This window comes from Leptidea sinapis, chromosome 16 (assembly GCF_905404315.1).
Source record: "Leptidea sinapis chromosome 16, ilLepSina1.1, whole genome shotgun sequence".
Classification (NCBI taxonomy): domain Eukaryota; kingdom Metazoa; phylum Arthropoda; class Insecta; order Lepidoptera; family Pieridae; genus Leptidea; species Leptidea sinapis.
The window spans coordinates 7,596,894-7,621,374 of NC_066280.1; the positions used below are offsets into that span (position 1 = coordinate 7,596,894).

At 32.6% G+C, this 24,481-nt stretch overlaps 2 protein-coding genes across 2 annotated transcripts in view; both read right to left on the bottom strand.

The window, feature by feature from the left end:
* LOC126968685 (GRIP and coiled-coil domain-containing protein 1) overlaps positions 1 to 6,827 on the bottom strand; it is a 31,947-nt gene extending 25,120 nt beyond the window's left edge. The window contains exons 1-4 of the mRNA XM_050813737.1: positions 6,563 to 6,827; positions 5,459 to 5,548; positions 3,875 to 3,990; positions 1,780 to 1,925 (exon numbers count right to left, since the gene is read on the bottom strand). Of these exons, the coding sequence (XP_050669694.1) occupies positions 1,780 to 1,925; positions 3,875 to 3,990; positions 5,459 to 5,548; positions 6,563 to 6,647 (437 nt within the window). The 5' untranslated portion in view covers positions 6,648 to 6,827. The remainder of the gene's footprint in view (positions 1 to 1,779; positions 1,926 to 3,874; positions 3,991 to 5,458; positions 5,549 to 6,562) is intronic.
* A 10,874-nt stretch (positions 6,828 to 17,701) lies between these two features.
* Positions 17,702 to 23,830, bottom strand: LOC126968721 (ELAV-like protein 1). Its single transcript, XM_050813821.1, has one exon. It carries the CDS (start codon positions 23,474 to 23,476, stop codon positions 22,394 to 22,396), a length of 1,083 nt encoding a protein of 360 aa, XP_050669778.1. The 5' UTR covers positions 23,477 to 23,830; the 3' UTR covers positions 17,702 to 22,393.
* Between the last annotated feature and the right edge of the window lie 651 nt (positions 23,831 to 24,481).

Sequence of the window (24,481 nt, forward strand, 5' to 3'; positions counted from 1 at the left end):
TACACCTTGTGTTACAAAATAGCAATTTTATTACGGATCCCTAATTTTGGAAAAAAAACATAGCCTAGCCTTCCTCGATAAATGGACTACCCAACACTGAAAGAATCATTCAAATCGGACCAGTAGTACCAGAGATATATACACTTTTTGATATAGTGTCTAAATATTCAATAGAATTAATGTAATTTTTTTAATGAAAATAAGGGTCGAACAGGACGGTCAGCTGATACTAATTGATACGCCTGCCAATTACAATGCAGTGCCGCTCAGGATTCTTGAAAAACCTCAATAATTCTGAGCGGCACTACAATTATCGTCACCTTGAGACATAAGATATTTAGTCTCATTTGCCCACTAATTTCACTAGCTACGGCGCCCTTCAGACCGAAATACAATAATGCTTACACATTACTTGCATAAATAGGTGCCTTTGTGGTACCCATAATCCAGCCGAGATCCTGTGCAAAGGAGCATCCCACTGTAAATTATTAATTATAAATCACACAGTCTATATTCATATAGTCTATAGTCAATATTCTAATAACCAACTTAAAAATTTACACCTATGAATGAAAAACTGAGTTCATTTTAAACTAAGTAAAGGCAAAATATTAAACAAAGGTACTAAAGTACATTTAAGTATTATAAAAACACTAGGTTTTACCCGCGACTTCGTCCTCTTTTAATAATTATTACCTACTTTGGGCATTTTTTTTTATTTCTTATGATATTTATTCAAATAATACACACAAAATGCTCTTTCCGCTTTTCTATGCTCCAGCGCATATCCCTTGTAATTGTGGACAGGCTCTTTAATAGTATTTGCCTGTGAGCTTTAATCTCCTATTTCACCCCCATGTGTAGGTCAAAGTTTCAAAAATGCTCGAACAAATGTGTCTAAATACAAAGTCTCATGGTTTTATCTTCGATAATGACGAATTTACATACACACTGCCATCCCCATTTCAACTCCTCCATAATTTTCATTCGCAATAAAAGCATGTAGCCTATGTTTTTTCAAGGTCTATTCTATATCTGTACAAAATTTTATCAAAATCGGTTCGGTGGTTTATGCGTGAAAGCGTAACAAACAAACTTACATTTACATTTATAATATTACTAGCTGACCCGGCAAAGGTTGTTTTGCCATATAAGTTATTTTTAGAGCTAGACCGTTTCTTGGACATTGCAACATTAAATAACTTTAACTTTTTTTCTAAAACAAACGTTACCTAAGTTACTCCTTGCAGCATCAGCTATCTGCCAATAAAAGTCCCGTCAAAATCGGTCCAGCCATTTAAGAGATTAGCCGGAACAAACAGACAGACAGACAAAAATTAAAAGAAAATGTTATTTGGTGTATATAATATATTCATATACATATTGTGGTGAAAAACGGTTATTTTAATATTACAAACAGACACTCCAATTTTTATTTATATGTATAGATTATAATTACATGGCGATACATGTACCGACAGGTACACTTAAAAAAAAAGCGCGCACTTTCCTTAAAGGCCAGTGACGCTCCTATGTCTCCTCTGGTGTTGCAGGAGAATGTGGGCGGCGGTGATCACTAAACACTAGGTCCCGTACGCTCCTTTGTCCTCCTTGTCCATAATTTTTTTTTATACCTATGAATGAAAAAATGAGTTCATTTTTAAATGGAAACGCAAATTATTATACAAAGTACTTTTAAGTATTATAGACACATTATAATTACATATTATATTCATTGCATAGACCTAAAATTAATGTAGGTAAAAAAAAGAAACGAACTTGAGCATAGCAGCATGATCTGCCCTCTCCTTCTCTCTCTCCTGGATCTCATACGATATCTTTGCTTTCAAGTTGTTAACCTCTGTCAAGTGTTGCTGAACTAACATCTTAGTCTCTTCTCGCATTGTTGTTATAATATTTTCATACTGAAACAAAGTTATTCCTAAGAATACAACCAAAATACATAAAATGGGATAGTTTTTTTATAATGGTAGTAGTATCTTGTATGCTTCGTTCAACTCTCAGGTTGTGGCTTCATCTACACTCTACAGGATCTACTTTACAGTTGATAACCTGCTCAACCCCAATATTTGCATATTAGGAAATTGACTTGAGGTGTCGCTCTTATAAATCTAAACAATATGTTATGTTTTACATATATAAACTGATAACCCTCACTTCTGGAATTAATTAGACAAATAAATCTGAAAACAAAATTTTATGAACGATGCGGGACTCGAACCCGCGACCTCTTGCGTTCCGTGCGAGCGCTCTTTACAACGAAGCCAACCGTTCGAGTGACGTGTGTATGGTTTTTCAACTCACAGGTAGTGCCTTCATCCACAGGATCTACTCTACAGTTAATAATCTGCTCAACCCCAATTATCATATTAGGAAATTGACTTGAGATGTCGCTCTTAAATTTAAACAATTTTTATGTTTTAAAGTTATAGCCCTCACTTCTGGGATTAAATATTAGTTGTAGTATTAAATAACAATTGTTGTTAGTATTATTATTTATCACTAGGTGCCACGACGTCCTGTCGTCAACTGGACATGATAAGCTAGAAAAATACTAAGTCTGTGTATATATCTAGTGTGATAATATGTAGCTTACCTATATGTTTCCCCGATCTCTTGTTAGTATTCATGCAACATTTTAATTAAATCTATTCAGTAGCTTTTGCGTTTCTCCCGAAATTATCACCAGTGGGAGGCTCCTTTGTACAGAATGCCGGCTACATTATGGGTACCACAACGGCGCCTATTTCTGCCGTGAAGCAGTAATGTGTAAGCATTACTGTTTCGGTCTGAAGGGCGCCGTAGCTAGTGAAATTACTGTGCGCAATTATTGTAGTGCCACTCAGAATTTTTGAGCTTTTCAAGAATCCTGAGCTGCACTGCATTGTAATGGGCAGGGAGTATCAATTAACATCAGCTGTACGTCCTGCTCGTATCGTCAGGTATTTTCATAAAAAAAAAATATAGTTACAGACAAACAGACAAAAGTTCTATAAACTACTTTATCTTTGGTATCGTTTGTAGAACCCAAAGTAAGTATTTAAAAATATATAATATTCAATGTACATTTGTTTTCTTTTGTTACAATTTTATTATTTACCTAATTAAGAGTAGTTTTTTTTTATTAATAGAATTTATTGTTTTATGATAATTTTATGTAGCGCACGAAAAACTTTTTAAATAGTCGTTAATCGTTTTATCTATACAACTATTACCTCTGCCTATTTGAAAACAGATACCGATGATTGAAACCGAATAATTGAAATAAAATTTTTGAATAAGAGGGCGCAAAAAGGATAGAGACTCACATGATGGGAAGTGATGGAAGAACAGCCAACACCAGAGGTCGTCAGAGCCAGCCGTCAGTCGCCAGCCTTTAAGATGGGGTTATGATCTAAGCTTAAAGGTCCCTATGTTTTATGGATATCGGAATGCTACAGCCGGTTATTGCTTCCACAAAGTGTGAGGCAAAAACTTTCACAAAATACGCGGTTATAGAATGCCAAGGTCAACATGAAGCGGGTGGAAATTCGCATTTTAACGAACTTTTAAGGAGCTAAATCAAATTTGTCATAAATAAGAATACTACAGAGAAAGATAACAAGTTTCTACATATCATATATAATGATATTATGTTAGGTATTTGGTAGAAAAATTTATACAAACGCCTAACATTTATACAAATCTCGCCGCAAAAATTGACTTTGACTACTTGACTACACGTCCTGAGGATGCCACGTGTAGAGGCGAAACACGTGTCGAATTGTTTAAAGACAAAAATTGGCGGAATTAACATTTCCGCAAAGTAACACCTACTTGAATAAATTTTCAATAAATAGAAAATTTAAGATACCTTATCCCTGGTAACTTTTTTATCTGCTTGAAATGCTTCTTCCAATCTTGCCTTCTCAGCAGTAAGAGTTGAGAGGGATAATGTAAGAGCAGCAACAGAATCTCCTGTATCTGAAACTGGTTGAATATGGTAAAACTAGGTGACTATAGTAAGAATACTTCACACACTGAAATAATTTTACAAAACAATTATATATAATGGATTAAAAAAATGTTATTGATATATTATTTATCTATATATATATAAAAATGAATTGCTGTTCGTTAGTCTCGCTAAAACTCGAGAACGGCTGGACCGATTTGGCTACTTTTGGTCTTGAATTATTTGTGGAAGTCCAGGGAAGGTTTAAAAGGTGAATAAATATGAAAATGCTGCGAATTAAATAAAACCAACAATTATGTTTTTCCTTCGATGTGTCCCCGTCACTCAGAAATCAAATTGAAATAATAGTTTAAAATGAATAACTAAGTAGAATTTTTATATATTTCTAACTTTCTCAGGAGGTAAAAAATAAACTTAATTTTAGCTGACTATAGTTGATGGATTAACTACAGTTGTTAAATATCTATCAGATTATGTTTATGTAGATTGATATATCTTAAGTTTTGTCACAAATTAAATTTCTGAACTCAAACAATACTATTTGGCATACATTCAAAAGTTTGGGTCTTTTATTTTTCGATTGAGGCAGTACGAAGTCTGCCGGGTCAGCTAGTATATGATATATTTATATAAAATATATTATAGTTATATATATATATATACTTATGTATTTTATGCAATAAATCTTATATTGAATATTTAGAAAAAGGATGTATGGTCACTCCAGAAAACCAGATGTGCTACTACCTTACTTAAGTTAGCCGGGGCTTAATAGATGCCCCTGATATTCATAATGAGTTGATTCGATTGTATACACCTGACCATTATAGTGGCACACACTACAGCGCCTGTGCATGAGTCTTGAAATAATTTAATCGTCTCTTAGAAGCCAACCCTGATTGTGGTCTATTTACTAACAAACTTGAGGTGCTGGTGCAGTTGCTGCTCCAACTTTGTGAGTCCTCGCATAATAGTGTTTAGCAATAGCAATGCACTTGATTAAAGTAACCGATAATGGTATTGTAATTGTTTTAATCAAAAAGCGAACAAGACAATAGAGCCTTAGGCTAACCATCTTTAGAGTGAGAGGCAAAATAAATGTGAAGATACTCTCTCATACAAAGCTTTACATAATAATAATATCGACACACTTTTTACACAAATTATCTTGCCAAGTTAAGCATCTATAGCCTGTGTTATGGGTTACAAGACAATGATATATTTAATACAATATACTTACTTAAACATTAAAACATCCATGACTCAGAAACAAACATCCGTATTCATCATATAAATGCTTGCACCTACCGGGATTCGAACCCGAGACCTCGAGCTTAGTAGGTAGGATCACTAACCACTCGGCTATACAGATTGTCAAATACTGTATTATTGTTATAGTTTGAACCATCACATTAATCAATTTAGGATGTGGGCCTGCTGGTTTTTGTATTATAGTATTGAGATTTAACATTTTAAACATACCTTCATTGCTAACAGTTTTATTTAAAGCCTTTAAACTTATTTCCAAAGCTTCCTTCTCCTTCACTAATCCTTTATATGCCGCAACAACATCTGAAACGATTAAGTAACAATTAAGCATGTAGAATGATTTAAACAGTTGCTTTTTTATCAAACAACATGGCTTTTCAGCTTTCTTTTCTTTAATCAAATTATTGTCCAACTATATCTTTCTTATACAAATGATTTAAGTTTTCTTTAGTGTTAATTCCACCAATATTTGTTTTTAAAATAATTTGACATGTGTTTCGCCTCTACACAAGGCATCCTCAGGACGTGTTGTCTCGCCAAAATCTGGCATGAGACAGAACAAATATTGGCGGAATTAACACTAAAGAAAACTTAAATCATTTGTATAATTAAGGTTTTCCGCAAAGTAACGCCTAATTCAATAAATATATCTTTCTTAGTTATTGCCCCTTGCTCTTTTACTGTGCCAGATTACTTTTTGGTGATGAGGCTTGATGACCTGATGTGTCATCTGAAGTGATACATTCTGCCCATAACAATGTAATGCCAATCAGAATTCTTATAAATTTCACATTATATATTCTCTTCTAATTGGCAGTGACTAGGCTTCACTTTTGAGTCTTGAGTATTTAAGTAATCTACATGACCCAAACACAAACCTAAAAACATTACAGCTCTTGACAGCAGAAAAAGATGGCGCTGTTGTACATATATAGCCATCATCCTGTACTAACAAACCTCCCAGTTCCAGGTGAATTACTTACCTTGAACCAAGAAATAAACAGTTGACTTGGCAAGCAGTTTTATAGGAAATATATTGCAGTTATTGAGTTCACCAGAATATATTCTATAAAAATTCACAAAAAAGTTTTACCAATAGCAACCGAAGGTTTATATATAACGTTCATCGTTATTGAGTCCAAAACACTAAGTAATGTAAAAAATATTTGGAGGTAACAAGAAAATATTATATTATTCTTATAGATTTTCATTCAAAATTCATTCGGATTTTAATACGACATATGGTACTCAATTCGAAAGCTTTGCCATACATGTAATAATTAAAATTCACATTATATGATAAAGTTAAGCTCTCACCTCGTAAACGGGCTTCATATCGTTTAATTTGATCAGCTTGTTTGGTTATAGTAGATATTAACTCTTGCTTTGATAATGACTCCATGTTTTTGTCTTCATGTAAAAGTGTATTATTCTTTACTTTTGGTACGTACAACAAAACCGTAAGTCAGGATCCTCCAGAGTCTGGTATAATTAATTATTTAGTCTTATCTAAAGATCTAAAAAAATTAAATAAGATTGATTTGTAAAACAGCTGATCTATTGGTAATAAACAAACAGTAAACATTATTCTTGACATTGACAGTACGTAACTTTTTTTTTCTCTTCGTGCAAGTCACAAACTTATAAAGGATACGCCATCAAGCCAAATGATAATAATAATACAATATACTAGCGTATAGATATTCGAAGCGTGCGAGAGAGAAAATATCTCTAAACATAAATAGAAAAGGAAAGCGAATCCATTGTTACTGTGACCAATTTTGATTGAAAGGTCGTCAAAAGGTTACAATGCTTGACATTTTAGCTCCCTAATATTAAGAAAATTGAACGCAAATCGAAGCAGTCTTCTCATACTGTCTACCTTTAATTATTAGCGGTAAAAGTTCATACAATTAAGTCACAATATAGTAAACTATCACTGCATAAAATAAAGAGTGTTTTGGTATTGAATCTAGGTCGATATGTGGATGTGCATGACAAAGTAACTGACAAACAGTTACTTTGTCATGCACCCAACGTGATTTACGTGATTGTTTCTCGGCATGACATGATTATTATAACACTAGAAATAAGGGATTGCTTGTAACTAATTCTAGTAGGCTTCATAAGATACATAATAGCTTTAAGGGTAAATGTATACACTTCTATAATAAAGTCCCAGCCACTGTTCAGGCATTATCTATAAATAAATTTAAATGTTTTATAAAAAAAATGGCTCTGTCGTAAATTCTATTACTCCACTGCTGAATATCTAAATGATCGGACAGTCTGGGAATAGATTGTGATTATTTTGTATCGATAGAAATGACTGTACAATATTGTATATTTTTATTGAAAAGAGCGGAAAAAAATAATGCTGGGAGAGTTTCTTGCACCGCTTCTTCTCTCTCAGAGCGCCATTTGTTTCCGAAGCGGTAGTAGTATCTAGTAGTTATTAGAAATGACATCAAAAAGAATTCTAAAGGAATCAATTTTGAGAAAATAAATGCCTTTTTACGGTAACTAATGGTTACCATTAGTTACCCTTGGTTCGGTAAAAAAGGTGTACAATTTTCTAAAAGGCTGGCAACGCTTCTGTTATTCCTCTGGTGTTACAGAAGAATATGGCCGGCGATGGTTGCATTTAATAATTTCTTGTTTTATTTTAAATATATTATAATTTTCACCAGAATATATTCTATAAAAATTCACAAAAAAGTTTTACCAATAGCAACCGAAGGCTTATATATAACGTTCATCGTTATTTGGACGCACAGTGTAAATACGACTCAGAGTGTCTGAAGGAAAAACATCAGGATGTTCTTCAACTGGTATTCCGTTTCCAACGTTGAAACAACTTCGATGATACGTTCCATGTATAATAGCGTGGCATTACAACATAAAGTAAGGTGCAAACAAATTCATCTTCTTTACAAATAAAAAAAAGCTTGTTAGTGTCGTTGAAGGAGGATGTAGCACTCTGTGTAACGCATTTTCTTGATCAAAGTACTCTCGTTGTCCATTCTCCTGACGATAAGAAACACAAAGATCCAGCAGTTCCCGCGTGACCAATAGGGATAGAAAAACATACGTTTTTTTACTTTACTTCACATTCATGTCCACAGCGCCCACAAAGTAATGAAATTTGTGGCGTTTTTGGTGTCATCTTATTCCTGATAGGCTATACTACTAGAAATACATTAAATAATATAAGTATCTATGATACTTTTTTCAAAAACAAAATAAGAACTTGAGTTTTTGACATGAAATTTGATACCAAAATAATTTTGGCATAGTTTCAGAGTGTTTCGTGTAAAAAAAAGTTTGAAAACGTAAATAGCCAGCTATTTTATAAAAAATGCGCAGTTCATACAGTTTACAAAATGGTATAATACATCATTTATTTAATACCACTACGCAGTTATTGCTATTGAGATGCAAAAAGAGTAAATACGACTGTAAAAGAAAATATAAGTATAATAAATTTTAATAATAATAAAACATCGGGTGTACATAAAGCGAGCTTTATACACAACAGGTGTTCAAATTGTCTGCCACCGACTCTAATACACGCTCGACACCTTCTAATAAAGGCTCTACTAAGATAACGTTCATAGCGTCGTTCATTTATTTTTGAAACGGCCTCTTGAACACGGCTGCGTAATTCCTCCAAATTTGAAAATTTTTCGAGTATTATTTTTCCATTAGACAGCCTCAGAACTTAAAAAGACAACAGCTTTTAATTTTACATCATAGGACACTATAAATATTATTTTAAAAATAAAATACAACGTTATAATGTGAAAAACCACCCTAAAATTTCAATTAAGTACTACATGTTGCTTAGACTTTTTTGATGTGTGTGTATATATATATATATATTATTTTTATAAATATATAGATTATTAGCTCATAACAATATATTTATTACAATCAACAAAACTATGGTTTATGGTTTAAGAATCTTTATTTCTCAAAAGAATTAACAATTCACTTACTGAGAAAACTTAAATTATCTTAAAAGTAAAAAGTAAGTAATTTACGTACAAAGCAAACGAGTATGAAAAGTAACAAAAGAAAGATTTACTAATATCTAATAGTACAACAAAATATAAAAACACACTAATAATATGAGAATCGGTGAGTAGTCACAATTACAATTAGTCACAAACCACTAGAACAATAAATGAAATATGGCAGCACGAACAAAGTGAACAGAACCGGAAATTTTAAAGTCACGAATATTTAAAAATACGTCTGTTCAGCCTCATAGTGCATGTTTGTCCCGCTTCTTAATTTAAAAAATACACATTAATGACAAAAAATGTTTCTGAAATATTATTTATTTTTATTCAGTTATTTCAAAGAGGCATGAACAACTTTCTTGTTTACATCGTTTGTATTGATCCTCATGTTAGGTATATTAAAAGAACCAACTATGCCTCGCGTTGTTTCCCGGATTATCCCTTAGGAACAACATTGTTTCAGGATGAAAAGACATAAACACAGACAAAAACACACAAGGGCCTCCCCAAACATCCGGGATCTATGATTTTCAGTAAGTACTCCAAATTTCATTTTAATTATTTGAGCGTGTAAATGTAAATATAGATACAGATTAGACTATTGATATCATTATATATATATATATATATATATATAATGATATTTATTAAAAAAAAACACTAAAAAATATTAAATTATTATTTGTGTAGATGTATGAGTTGAAGTGTAAATTCATAACATCATAAATTTCTCCCCATTTTCATAGAATTTTCAGCACTGGTATTATTACGCACGCACACTAATACAAAGTAACTGACGTATGGCGAGTGTAAGATGTAGCTGTCATGCACACTAAAGTAATTAATCTGGCCTGTATTTATGCGTTGTGTAACAGCAAGAGGCTCTAGCCTCTATCTAGATGTATAAATTGTCTAAGCTTTTGTTTATATAATTATTTAGTCAATGCATAAATTACTTGGTCTAAGGCAGAAAGAGATTTAGTTATTCGGTTAGCCGTTAGAGTAAAAATATTCTTTGGAAGAGATACATTTACGATTTGTCGCAAAAAAAGATAGAGAAAATCATGTGAATCTAATAGTTATAAATATAAATAAGGAGTAATGTTAAGTCTGCTACCTTATATTTAATTGTAGTTTATTACCGCATATCATCACGAGAAGTGTTCCTAAATACAATTTAACAGCGAATTGAAGTGAAATAACTTCTTCTAGCCATCGCTATAATTCAATATCGTACCACTTCACATACTCAAATACCATCCTTACAATCTGGAACTCTGGTGTTCATCAAACACAGACCTATTCTCAGCGAATTTTTTAATTTCTCTCATAATCCTAAAATATCTGTTGGATGGACTTCCAGTGTTACCAGAAGTGTTCTTTTAAAAATACAATGAAATTATGAAGGGTAGAGATAAGGAAATTAATCGTTTGTGTATATGAAGAAGTCTCCGTCAAAATGCATTAAATTATAGTGGCGACACATTAGCATCAGAGTAAATCTTAAAAGAAGCGCCAAATATAAAATAATACTAATCACTCTAGGTGCACGTTTCCCTATAAAATTTCGTTAAGGTTATATTCGCTACATTACTTTATAGAACGTAAGCAGCTTCTCAATCGCAGTTGGTTTACGCCTGGGTATCCCTAGAACAGTTCCCCATATGTACCGCTGCGGAGGCTATGTAGACAGCCTTGGTCACCATGGCTTATCTTGCTGCCGCAGTGCGGGCCGACTCTCACGCCATGCCGCCTTAAACGATGTCTTGCGCCGGGCCTTTACTACCGTCAACGTGTCGGCTATCCTAGACCCGAATGGAATTTCACGTGATGATGGTAAGAGGCCTGATGGCTGACGGTGATTCCTTGGAGTCATGAAAAGCTACTGGTGTGAGATGCGACTTGTGTGGACACGCAAGCCCCCTCTCATATTGAACATTCATCTAGAGCGGGAGGTGCAGCGGCGGAATCTGCCGAAAACCTAAAGCGGAGGAAATATGCATCACTCGGTGATAGATACATATTTGTTCCCTTTGGGGTGGAGACGATGGGTCCTTGGGGTTCATCGGCACAAAAACTCGTAAAAGAGCTATCCAGGCGTCTAACCGATTTAACAGGTGACCCAAGATCTGGTACGTACCTCTGTCAAAGGATAAGTTTGGCTATACAAAGAGGTAACGTTGCCAGCTTCATGGGCACCTTACCTGCCGATAGCGATCTGAATGATATTTTCTATTTGTAATTAATTAATTTTGTTAGATTATTTAAGTTTTATTTTATTATTATTTATATAAATAGCGTTATTAATTATTAAGTCATATGTAAATAAATTATAAATAAATAATTCAAAGAACGTAAGTTGTTGAAATTTTCAATAACTAACTAGGTACTTTAGTCGACAATAATATTAAATTTTAACACGGCATACTTCAATTCGTCTACAATTAATGCTACATTCATACCATGCCATGTGCCTACACCTGCGCTATTGTGGAAGGTTTTTGAACTGTTATTTACATCATACAGTTGGACGCTTTTTCATGTTCTACCGACTGCCGTATGAGAAGATTCTCCTTACCTCTACCCTGTTTAGATGAAATGGAATAGCTATCCGACAACACTGCGGTCTTGCGGTGGATGTCATTTCGGATTGCTTACATATTCATAATGAATGTTAATAGGTACCTTATAAGTTAAAACGTCGAAAGTATGAAGTATGAGACTAAGTAAACTTATTAAGTAGTTCCATCTTTATCCGAGGGAACCAACGTTGTCTGATTTTTTCTTTATGGAATAGGAGGACACGTTTGTCGTATGTTCGTTAGCGTACGGGTCACCTGGTGTTAAGTGATCACCGCCGCCCACACTCTCTTGCAACACCAGAGGAATCACAAGAGCGTTGCCGGCCTTAATTAAGCTTAAGTCTGATTTTAAATACCAATGACTAATTTTATTTTTTATTTATTTGTATAAAGAAACTTACAGCTATTTATATTACATAAAGGTATGATAATCTATAAATATTACACTAGCCAAAATAGTTCCTAACGATGCTTATTACATAGTGAAATTTTACGACTTATTAAAAATAATTACAAAAAAAAAATACAAAAGTTTAAAGAGCCAATAAATTCACTGATACAAATATAACCTTTAGATACCAATTTTTTTAACAAAAGATACAAAATTGTACTTATTACATCGAAATATGTCTATGTGGTTATAACAGTCATTGTGTTCTGCAAGCTCTGATAAGAAATCTATTCTTACAATAATTAGTCCTAAAGAATGGCACTAAAAATATTTGATCGGTGGATCGATGACCTATTATTGGACATTTGAAGCAAATACGACTAAGTAGGAGTGGAGAGTCAACAAAGTTATTATTTATTTTGTACAAGAACGTCTGATCTCTGTGTTCACGCCTTCATTCTAAAGTATGTAACTCCGGCACTGAGTCACCAAATTTGTACCTTAGTCTCCTTAAAAAATTTTGTTGGATTTTTTCAATCTGATTAATATAGGTAGAATATAAGGGGTTCCATGCCGAAGAAGCATACTCCAATTGGCTTCTCACTAAGGAGTTGTATAACATAATGTACGTATTTATATGTTTAAAGTCACTAGATTGTCGGAAAACAAAACCCAGCATTTTGTAAGCCTTAGCTGTAATAGTTTCAATATGAGTGGCTAAGTTTAGTTCACTGTCAAGTAGCACTCCTAGGTCTCTGACCTTGGTCACTCTATCAATTGTTTTGTTATTTAACCTATAATAATAACGGATCGGTTGTTTCTTTCGAGAATATGTAATGGCATGACATTTACCTATATTTAACTTTAGATTGTTTGCAGAGCAATATTCATAAAATGTGTTTAACTCCTCTTGAAAACGCCGGCAATGTTCAACAGAGTTAACAAAGGAAAATATTTTTGTGTCATCTGCGTACAGTAAAATTTTGGAATGATGAAAACATTTTGTCACATCATTGATAAAAACGTTGAAAAGAAGCGGACCAAGATGAGAGCCCTGAGGCACACCAGATGTAACTGGTACAAAACTAGACGTATAGCCTTTTACTGCTACGACTTGGGACCTATCGCGTAAATATGAGGATAGCTATCTCAGGAGGTCACCATGTATACCGATGTTATTAAGCTTACTTATTAATAGATTATGTGAAATTTTGTCAAATGCTTTTGAGAAATCGGTATACACGGGGTCCACCTGATATCCCTTCTCCATTGCGTCTAATGTCAATTCTAGAAACTCACACAGATTTGGTTCGGTGGACGTACCACTAATGAATCCGTGCTGATTCATTATTATGAACGGTCTAATTGCTGGTAATAATGAATCATATACTATCTTTTCAAACAGCTTAGGCACTACAGACAACTTGGAGATACCGCACTAATTAGCAATGTTATGCTTATCCCCTTGTTTAAAAATGGGCACAATGATAGATTTTTTCCATATTCTGGGCATAGCACCTGTTCTTAAAGAAACGTTAAAAATATAAGCAAGAGGAGTTGCTAGTTGTTTACTACAATATTTGAGAAAAATCGAATGAATACCATCGGGACCAGTTCCTTTGTTAACGTCAACATTCTTTAGATATTTTTCAACCACGGAGTTATTAATATAAACAGAATTTATAACACAATCATTACATCCAGTATCTATGTGTACGTCGCCAGTAGAAGAAGGTTCAAAAACAGACTGTAAAAATGTGTTAAATAGATCCGCTATTTCTTGACCGTCGGATGCATAAATGTCACCCAAGTAAAGAGTATCAGGTATACCACCATATACTATCCCGTTTAGATTTTATGAAAGACCAGAAATACTTAGTGTTTGAACGGATATTTTCTTCGGTATGACTTACATATTTATCATAGCACTGAATCATGTATTCCTTAACTTTTCGTCGTGCAATCGAGAATTCGCTATAATCATTTAGCCTACCGTATGTTTTCCATTTCCTATGATATTTCAGTTTCCTATTTATTAATTTTATCAGATGGTTATTATACCAAATTGGGTAATTGTGATTAGTTTTAATCACTTTATAAGGCACATACTTGTCTTTTAGACTATTAACTATTTTATAAAAGGATTCTACTAAATTATCAATGTTATTTGAATCGAGATGAGTTGACCAATCAATATCCGACAGTTCTGAGTTTATTTTGTCATAGTCAGCTACATGAAAACGTCAACGTATAACTAATATTTAAATCTATACAGAAAGAGGGATGATGACCGTCCTCAGGCAGTGACAATGGGTCAACACGTTGCACCGAACATTCAGAGTCAGATATAACCAGGTCCAATTGTCGATTATTCTTATTGTTAATATAATTATATTGAGACCAGCTATTAAAACATAAAAACTTAAATATCTGAGATGTTGACCTGTTTTCATAGGGATTTTCTAGACATAATTTGATACCTGATGAATTGGGATCTGGGATCCATTTAGCTAGTCTAATATTAAAGTCTCCCACTAATAAAAAAATATCATCAGGATATTTAATCTTGAGGTCAGAGATATATTCATAAAAAGACTGTTCAGCTAGTATTTGGGTATCATTTTGTGGAAAATAGCTAATAAAATATTCGTAACGTGGTCATAGGAGATACTTTATTTAAGAAAATATTAACAAAGGTCACATCAGCGTCATACACGTACGGTAATGACTGCAAGCCTTGCATACTTACGCTTAACCCACTACGAACTGCAATTAAGGTTCCTCCTCCTCTTTAAGCACCTACTCTGATGTAATCACGGTCAGTTCGATACACTGTGTACCGAGAATCAAATAATTCAGTGTCATATATTCCCGGGCACAGCCATGTCTCACTTAAACATATAATGTCATAATTAGAGTTCAGCACATTCTTGTAAAAAACTTTTTCTTTAGTTCGTATTCCTCTAACATTTTGATAAAATATATTAAGACCCATTGTAACCATTGGATGTAACTAATAAATTTATTATGATATTTGAATATAATATCGTAACCATACTGATAAAATAATATAATACGCAGCAAGAATATTTTGGTAGCTCCAATGGACATCTGCATATTTTTAAAACATAGATGTAATACAGCACTACTGCTTGCAACAACAAACATTGACAAGTATTATTTAAACTAATTTCATTATAATTATTAATTTGTACAGATTTGTAACTTGAAAAAGGAATCCTTAAGTAATAATAATTGAAATAAAATAACAAAAACCAACAAATTAGATCAACACAAGCGGCGGCCATAGTACTTATACGATTTTTTTTAACGAATCATTCGACGTGATATGGATTACAGGTGAATGGTCATTCCGGCGCACCATGATCGTACAATTTCTTACCCAGCAAAAGGCGTAGCCTTTCTCCTTAGCTAAACGCTTGGTTTCTCTCAGTAGGAATTTATTCCTTGCAGACAGGTGGTCGTTAAAAAATATTTTCTTATCGCCCTGTGCGCCCTGGATACCAATATCACGTGCGGTGCAGTTTTTTAATTTGCGCAGTGATAGTAAAAAATCATCTTTTTTAAATCTGGAATGCATTTTTAATATTATTGGTTTAGGTGTTTTATTATCAACATCGTTCTTGACCGCTACTCGCGTTACAAAATCTATGTCGGTGTCTATATTGACAGTGAAATTGCATTTGTTTGCGACTTTACCATGCTCAACAGGTTCTCGCTTTTCTTCTCAGGAACACCATTAATTAATTACTAATATATTCTTATTGGTTTGCTTTTTTAATTAAGGTAGATAGGATACTGCATTCGTACTTACCTGCACCGCCAAGGTACCTATATAGTTGTATCAGCAGCCATTATGTAAGTAGGCACCTACACTAGTTTTAGTGGAATGCGAGTTGTCTCTGAAAAGTATCACCAACACAAATCGCAAGCTAAGAACTTCTTTGAAGGAATAAGTACGCTCATATTGTGAAAATTATTAGGTAAGTACCTACTTTGTGGAGAGTTCTACGTCATTCGCGTCGGTGGCGTAATTCGTAGAAACGAACTCTACACTGTGCCCCCGGTTCGATCCTCGCTTGCCACGTACCAATGTGCTTTCGATTTACGAATTCATAATATGAAAGTAGGTTTATTCGATGATTTTTAAGGTTCAGCAACGCAACAAGAGTATGGGTGATAATAGAGTATCAGGTGACCGGTAGGTATTACAAAACTACCTACGAAAAACAAATAGGTCCTTATTAATTTTGAAGTTGTGTTAGTAGGTATATAGTCAAGAAATCAATTTTAGTTTTTAGTTAGAAACAAGTTGCAAATTTTGATTTATAATGCTCGATATGTTTGTTCGATCATATTCAACTTTTCTTCTAGCGATCGAAATTTACACAATCGCCCAATTATACTAGACGAACATATGAAACTCTTGGCCAAGCGTATACAAAGTAACGTTAAAATAACACGCTTAAAAGATGACAAAACAAATCTGGCACATTGATCTGTCTCCCCGTCGCTATCGAGTTCAACGAACCCAAGGGGTAGCTTCACCCCTCGATCTCCTGTTAATAAAATTGGGCCGCTCGGCCCGCCTAATATTGTGTGCACCCTTTTCTACTATATTTTAACAAAAATCTATGAAACATGACACGATACTTGAACAAAATATTATAAAAGTGAGCATTTCACTCAATTTCACCTGTTGAGAGAGAAAATTTTATGTTTTATGCTTAACTGCTAAAGTACCCAGGTACTGGTAGGTATTATTATACTTAGGCAAAATTTATAATTTGGTTAGTTTAAAAACTAACCGGTGGATTTAGACCTCTGAAATTAACCGTAACAAGGGCCTAAAGGATCCCCATTTTCATGGTTATTTCGTGTAAACATCTTGAGAAAATGAAGCATTATTTTGGAAATATCTTAAAAGCAAACAAATTATTGTATCGTCTGCTAGACGGCTATTGCTCTCAAGCACTCAGCTTTCTCACTAGCCATTAGTGAGGTGAATTTAAGATTATTTGCTTCACTAAATAAGTATAAACAAGAGAAATAATTTTACCCAGATGTAAAAGGTTCCATCCTATTCAAGAATACCAAATTTTTTAAATGTTACCTATGAAATAATATGAACAGGAGCAGCAACTTTGTGCTTCAGGCTTACATAAACTAGATTGGTTGTGTACACCTTTTGTAATCGTTGGGGGATGATCACCTACCGGAACGGTAGCGCCTTGCTTGTCTATTTAGTATTTCATTTACGACTTAAAGACAAATAATCTCGAAGACTATGTCGAAAGCAACCCACACAGCATAAGATCTTTGATAAATAATACATATTTAATTTGTATCTGATTATTTAACAAAAAAATTTTTTTTTAATAACGTAATTTTGTAGGTATAATTAGATGCTTGGATGCAGGTAGTAAATAAAAGAATATTTAAATACATTATTGCTAATGTTGATATTTAATGTCTATATGAATATTAACTACATCGGATTACATTTCGTTGACAATTCAATATTAAATAAGCCAATTACATCCAAAATATTAATTATATTTTGTACTATATCTTATACCTATTATCTAACCTAGGCCAAACCTTACAATACCCAACTTGCCCAGAGAGATTTTTATGAAAGACGTAAAATAGCCAATGAGTATTGTATATTATTAGACATTTCGATCATATACAGTCCACTTCATCTAAGATCGATAAAACGAGAGCTCAATAATAATATATTGATTAACTATCATATAAAAATGAGATTACAAGTAAAATTTTAGTACGTGTTTCGAGTTTTTAGTTTCTTTGTTTCAAACTCCGTTCAAACGAACGTACGATAAAATTATCTACCTTACGTCTTTGCATTTACATAAAAGAGAGCATATGGTATTAGTCGTGAATTCAGACAACCAATTATAATATATTAAATCGCAAAAGCCATGTTATGTCCGAAACGTTGGGAGAAATCTCAAGCATGTCTGGTAATATACAGAGTCACTGTGAATAGATAATAAATAAAGTTGTAACAACACTAAACACAATAAATAGCACAATATTGGACAGATGTGTAGCAGAAGGTTCTGTAGCTACTATGTATAGGCATACATTTAAAAGGGAAAAAACAGTGATGTAGTACTACTGCAAACAACCATTACTTGAATATCTTTAAGTGTAATTTGCCTTTCAATAATATACATTACTGAGGAATTAATTTTGAGATAGTGGACAATAATGCAGACAGTTATTTAAAACCTAATTTTACTCATAATTTCTGGATTCATAATTAAATTTGAACACCCAGTTTAAGACTTACAGCATATACATGTATATAATAAAATAAGTGTTAAATCAATCAGATTTCTACTATTTGCGATATATGAAAACAATCATTACTTTCACATATTTATATAGAATATAATGTTCGCAATCGTAAACCACGCAACCTTTTCTTTTATATATACAATAAAATAAATTAGTTATTAGGTAAAAAGATTCATTTCAGCCTCCATTTTTTAAGAATGCTCTAAGTCCTATTTTAAACACAAACTGTATTTTTTTGGGTACCACAATGGTATCAAACAGAATTATTTTGTCATGTTAATCTAGAAATTGATTCAGCTTTTGTGTATATTATCAAGGCATCACTGCTTTAAGATTTTTTAAGTTTTTCTTTTTGTTAGTAAACAAAAGATGTCATAGGGATTCCAAATTGGTGCAAAATACCTCTAATGAAAGATATTATGATAGATACACTGTGAATGAAAAGTAGCTGTTTCATTATTTAATGTAATAAGTGGTTATATTTCAAATAAATTCTCAATGTTATATCTATTTCCTTGTAATATTTTAGTATATTTCAGCAACTCTTTAGAAAATCTAGCTTTAGCTTTATAGTAGTCCTCTTAACCAAACCCCTAGGAACTTCATTGAAATGCTATTTCCTTTAAAATCTGTTTAAATCTAATATTATTAGTGATTGATTACATATTTTGAAGATTTCAAGAAAAAATTAAGTTTTGTTTGAACTGAGATGAGCATTGCAATATTATAAGTCCATCCTTATGCTATCAGTTAGTATTAGCAAATTCTTTAATTACCCTGCTATTTATTTATCTATTTAAGTGTGGTAAAGTCAAACATAGCAGTTAATTAAAACATGTCTGTGATTATTCAAAGTTGCAATACATACTTTACATCAGCGAGAAATAACTTATTACCATTTTATCATAGACATTAGAATATGGAGCACATACAAAGTATGGAGAAATTGTTTATAATGTGTTTACTTATGAATCAATTCAAGTAATTATTTGTATTTTTCATTATGCAGTGAGCAATTTGTGCCAGTTGCCAGACTATATAATGTAGCGAGCACATATTTGTAGAAGAGCTTAATTCCAAACACACCAACTCTGAGTTTAGTCTCTTTGTGCCTCCATAATACACCTGTGACTAGTAAATACACATCATTTCTTACTATTTCACATATATTTTCAATTAAACTACAAAAACAAACACCACACCAACATTAAACGAAAACCCTATACTACATTTAAATTATAGAACACAGAATTTTATAAATACTTAAGCATAAGTAGGTACTTAAAGACTTAACATTGGGCAAATTATTATGTGACTAGTTCCGTGTAGTTATAAGTACTTTCAATAAATAAACCTTAACAAATTTATCCTTAACTTTAGAAATTAACCTTACTTATCAAATGCATTGTACAAGCCCCCATTGTGATATCAAGAAATGAACACTGAATATCATTTGTACACTAGTATTTATAAACCAAAAATGTCTATTGCTATGGAGAGTCGAGAGAGTACTTATATAACTAGAATAGTCTCAGCCTATTATTATTACTAGGATAATCTGCAAATGCTGCTGTGTACAAATACATTAACTGATTTAAACTGGCAATGTCAAAAGTATAAGTACAATTACTTGGTAAAATCAGTTGTCGCAATTATAAATCGGTTTTGAACATATTTCAGCTTTTATATTTATCATTTTAAGTTACAATAAACAATTATTGTTGCTTCAAATTTATACAACAATAATTATGTTCTTTGATATATTGATTTAATTATTATCAGTTACCATGTAGCACTTCTGCTTACGTAAGTACTTAAGTAGATGAGATGTACTTAAAATGTTTTGCCATAATGAATTGGTTTTTAAATACTAGCTTGTTTACATTATGATATGCATTCACATTGTTCTATAAAATTTAACTACATAGCGGAAGAAACTACAAACATATTATATGTATAAAATTGGTTAAATAGTCACAAATTTATATTGAATTATCGAGATTATAAAGAACTAATTTCAATCTTACACTAAGTACATAAAGTCTTATGAAAAGAAAACTAATATCTATAGCCTACAATAATAAATTATTAGTTATAGATTACCTATTATTAATAATAATAAATAGTGATTAAATAAACAAATTAAAAGATACAATGTCATATGGATACTTGTAACAGGTTTGTAACCATCTTTTGTTACAATGTCGATCAATTTGTTAAATCTTATTACATTTTTTTTGATTGAAGTTATGTAATTAGTTTCCAAATATGTATAAGAAGTTGAGTTTTGATTTAATTTTTAATATGTTTCATAATTTTTAAATCAATATACTCTCAAGTATTATAATTTGTCATGGATTTAAGATTCACTTTTTTGAATTAGTCAAGTTTGAGTAAAAGGAAATGAATATAAACTACAAAAAATTTCACATAAACACAATGATTTTTTTAATTGTTTACTTAAGATTTTGTGCAACAGTCACTTAGTTCCTGATATTTTACTACTAAATTAATACCATGGTTGGCCAACTTTACTGTGGTCTTAATGAGAAAAACTAATACAAGATATATGATTGGAATAACGTCATATCAACCTCATCATGTTATTTAATTACAAAACCATGATTTGATACTTTCAGGTCTTTAAGGTAGCAATCAAAGTTTCCTTTTGTTCTAGAAAGAGATATTAAGACAAGTCTCAATGGACCACTCATTGTTGTTGCTCTTGTATGAGTTTTAGAAAGCCATGGCAAGAGATTAGCCACCCTTTTTAACCCACAAAATGCCACTATCAAGCCACCATAATTCATGAAAAATGCAGGCCAACCCTGTATCTTACTATTAAAAATAATTAATGTGAATACTTATAAATAGGACAATACCTATTACATATAGAGAAAAATTACATGGAAGATATTTTGCTAATTATCTAGCAAGACTATCTTTGGTTGAGTGTAGGTAGGTATATTATGTATATGTGTGTATCGTTTTAGATATATTATATCTTAAAGGTAAAAATAATATACATAAATAGCAGGATTTTCATAAATAAATTTATAATTGCACACTTTTGTAATATACATTATAGGTTTTATAATTTGTTTTCTGTATCAATTACAGTAAAAATTTATATTGCACTGTCAATTATTAACCTTTGTTAAAATAGTAAAATATTATAATATTGCTTACATTGGAAATTTTCATAAAAGATCTGTCTTATTTTAAAATATAAATTGTATGTCCGTGTCTGTTTCCTAAGAACAAAATATAAGAATGTGATTTTAAAATCATAAATTTTTTAAATTAATTCACATCAATCAAACGATTTAATAACATCAGTTATTGATTCATTTTGATTATAAATATCAACATCCGTGCTATAATTTTGCTCATTGAAGTAACAACAAATAGGAAAGCAATTTGAAAAACAAATTGATTCATTTTATATTTTTTTGACAGCTTTTTGCTAGTGTAAGCCATATTTGCCTAATTTTTTTCACTTAGAAAAACTATTGCTAAATAAAAAATCTTGTAAGACATTAGAAATGTTTCACATTAATCATGCCTCCAATGAGCATTCGGTACAAAATAGTTTTAAGTTGGATACAAATGTTAAATGGGTTAGTCAGGATGTAATACTTGCAACAAGTAATTTGTACTGCCTGAACACTGATACAAAACTGTCTTGTCATGATTTGTATCATTACTAAATATAAATACTAAAATTTCTGATTACAAACCATGACAGGTGCAATCAACATTTTTGCATTAGCTACAATTTATTGACTAGGTTATCAGACACTTATGATTTACTCTTATTGGTTTTGAAGCTGACCTGCAGCACTTGACCATTCAGTGAATAGCCGTTCAATGACTGAATGGCGACAACTGCTTCATCATAGTTTGTCATGGTGACAAAACCATAGCCTTTACATTTGTTAGTTGCTGGATCTCTGATTATTTTAACACTCTGAACAGCCCCAAACGGACCAAACAGCTGCCATAATACACTCTCTTCAGTGTCAGCCCCGATGTTGTAAACAAAGATGCACCATCCAGAACCACCAAGCGCATTACCTTGTATAAGAGGATCAGCTAAAGGTGAGTATCTCTGCAAACCTTTATTAATAGCAAGCAAGGCCTTACCAGCAGGTCCAATGAATCGTCGAGCCGATGTAGGAGCCAAATATGCAGCCAAAGGAGCAAGAGCTTTGTTCTGATTGCTGGGATTATTGGCACATTTAACCGTCATCGGCCCACTCCCACCTGGTGGCACAGTTCCATTGAGTTCACGAATAGCCGCCTCAGCTTCACACCTCTGATCGTAGCGAATGAAAGCCACTCCTCTGGAAGGCCCTTGCAGCGTCTGCTCATCAAGTCCACCTTGCATCAAGTGACTGACATTGACATTCTCATGAAGTATGCGTGAGCTGATAATTGAGCCGAATGGACTGAAGAGTTTCTCTAGCTCTTGTTGAGTCATATGTTTAGGGAGGCCTGACACATACAAGTTAGCTCCTTTGATTGCATCTGAACTGGGACGGGCATAAGACACCTTTATTATCTTATTTTGCAAACGAAGACCATTTAGTGTATTCACAGCTTTCTCAGCATCTTCAGCTTTGTGATAATTAACAAAAGCATAGCCTAAACTCTGACCATTAAGAATATGATCCGGAAACACGGTCACTTTATCTCTTATTAGCTTGCAGCTTTCTACTTCACCCACACTTGAAAATAAAGACCTTATCTCTTCCTGCGTCATAGTTTGTGGCAAATAGTTAACTATCAAATTCGTCTTGGACTCATTATGGCAAGGCTGTAATTTACTTCCATTTTGCGTAGGCTGATTGGAGTTTACTGTGTCCATTGCATTGGCCATCATTTTTACGTGAATTTTTACACAAAATTAGATTAAATAGCACAAGTTGAATAGCGTACACCTTTCACACAGTATATTCGATTTAATTCACAGATTTATCGTTCGAGAGAATAAGTTCGGTTCGCGTTGGCTAGAGCCTAAGCAAGTAAAGAAAATCGATAAGATGCTGAGTGCTGACCAATCGTACATAGACTTATCGTGTTTACGGGTATGCTTTACCTAGTCTTTCTAATCAAAATGTAAGCAGAAATATAAAAGAACGTAACTTTATTAGACCATAATCAGTAAACGCAAAGTTATAATAAACTCAACCAAAAAATCTATGCGACCTGCGACCTATTCTCGCAAATTCATTTCTTTCACTTCACTTTCTTTTTTAAATGTTGCCAAGTTCCAACCTAGTTGTAGATATCCCTACCTTGATGAGGACCTTAATTTTTTTAATTTTTATGTTGATACTTAAGTTATTTATTTCATTATAAATTACAATAAAGTTAATAATGGTATTATACTTTAGGAAGTATAAAATTTTTGGTAATATGTAAAATAATTTTTTTCAAGGACTGCAAAAGCAGTATTTATCAGGGTATATTTTACACTACATGCAATTGTCACAATATAATAGTGACATTAAAATGATTAGATTTCAGCCAGACAAACCTACTATGCATTTTAAAATATTATTACGATATTACTTAAAACATGTACCAAATAACTATTACAAAATTATTACAGGGTAAGTATTAGGATGCTACAACACTGAGCCATTGCTACCAACATATGAAAGTGAGAACGCGCCATGGCCTACAACGTTATTTGGTTTTCGTCATTCGTTCAGAAATAAAATTCTACATGCTTGTTGAAAATGACTACAGAGTAAAAAAATGTTCATCTACGATATCTACGCAATTCTAAGTTGATTAGGAGCCCAAGAAACTAGCAAATAAACCTAAGTCAATAATTTTTTATGTAATTACACAGGTATCACCTCGGAGCAATTATCCCGCC

Coding starts and splice junctions, on each gene's coding strand:
- LOC126968721 (XM_050813821.1), bottom strand. CDS start 23,476: ATGATGGCCAATGCAATGGACACAGTAAACTCCAATCAGCCTACGCAA.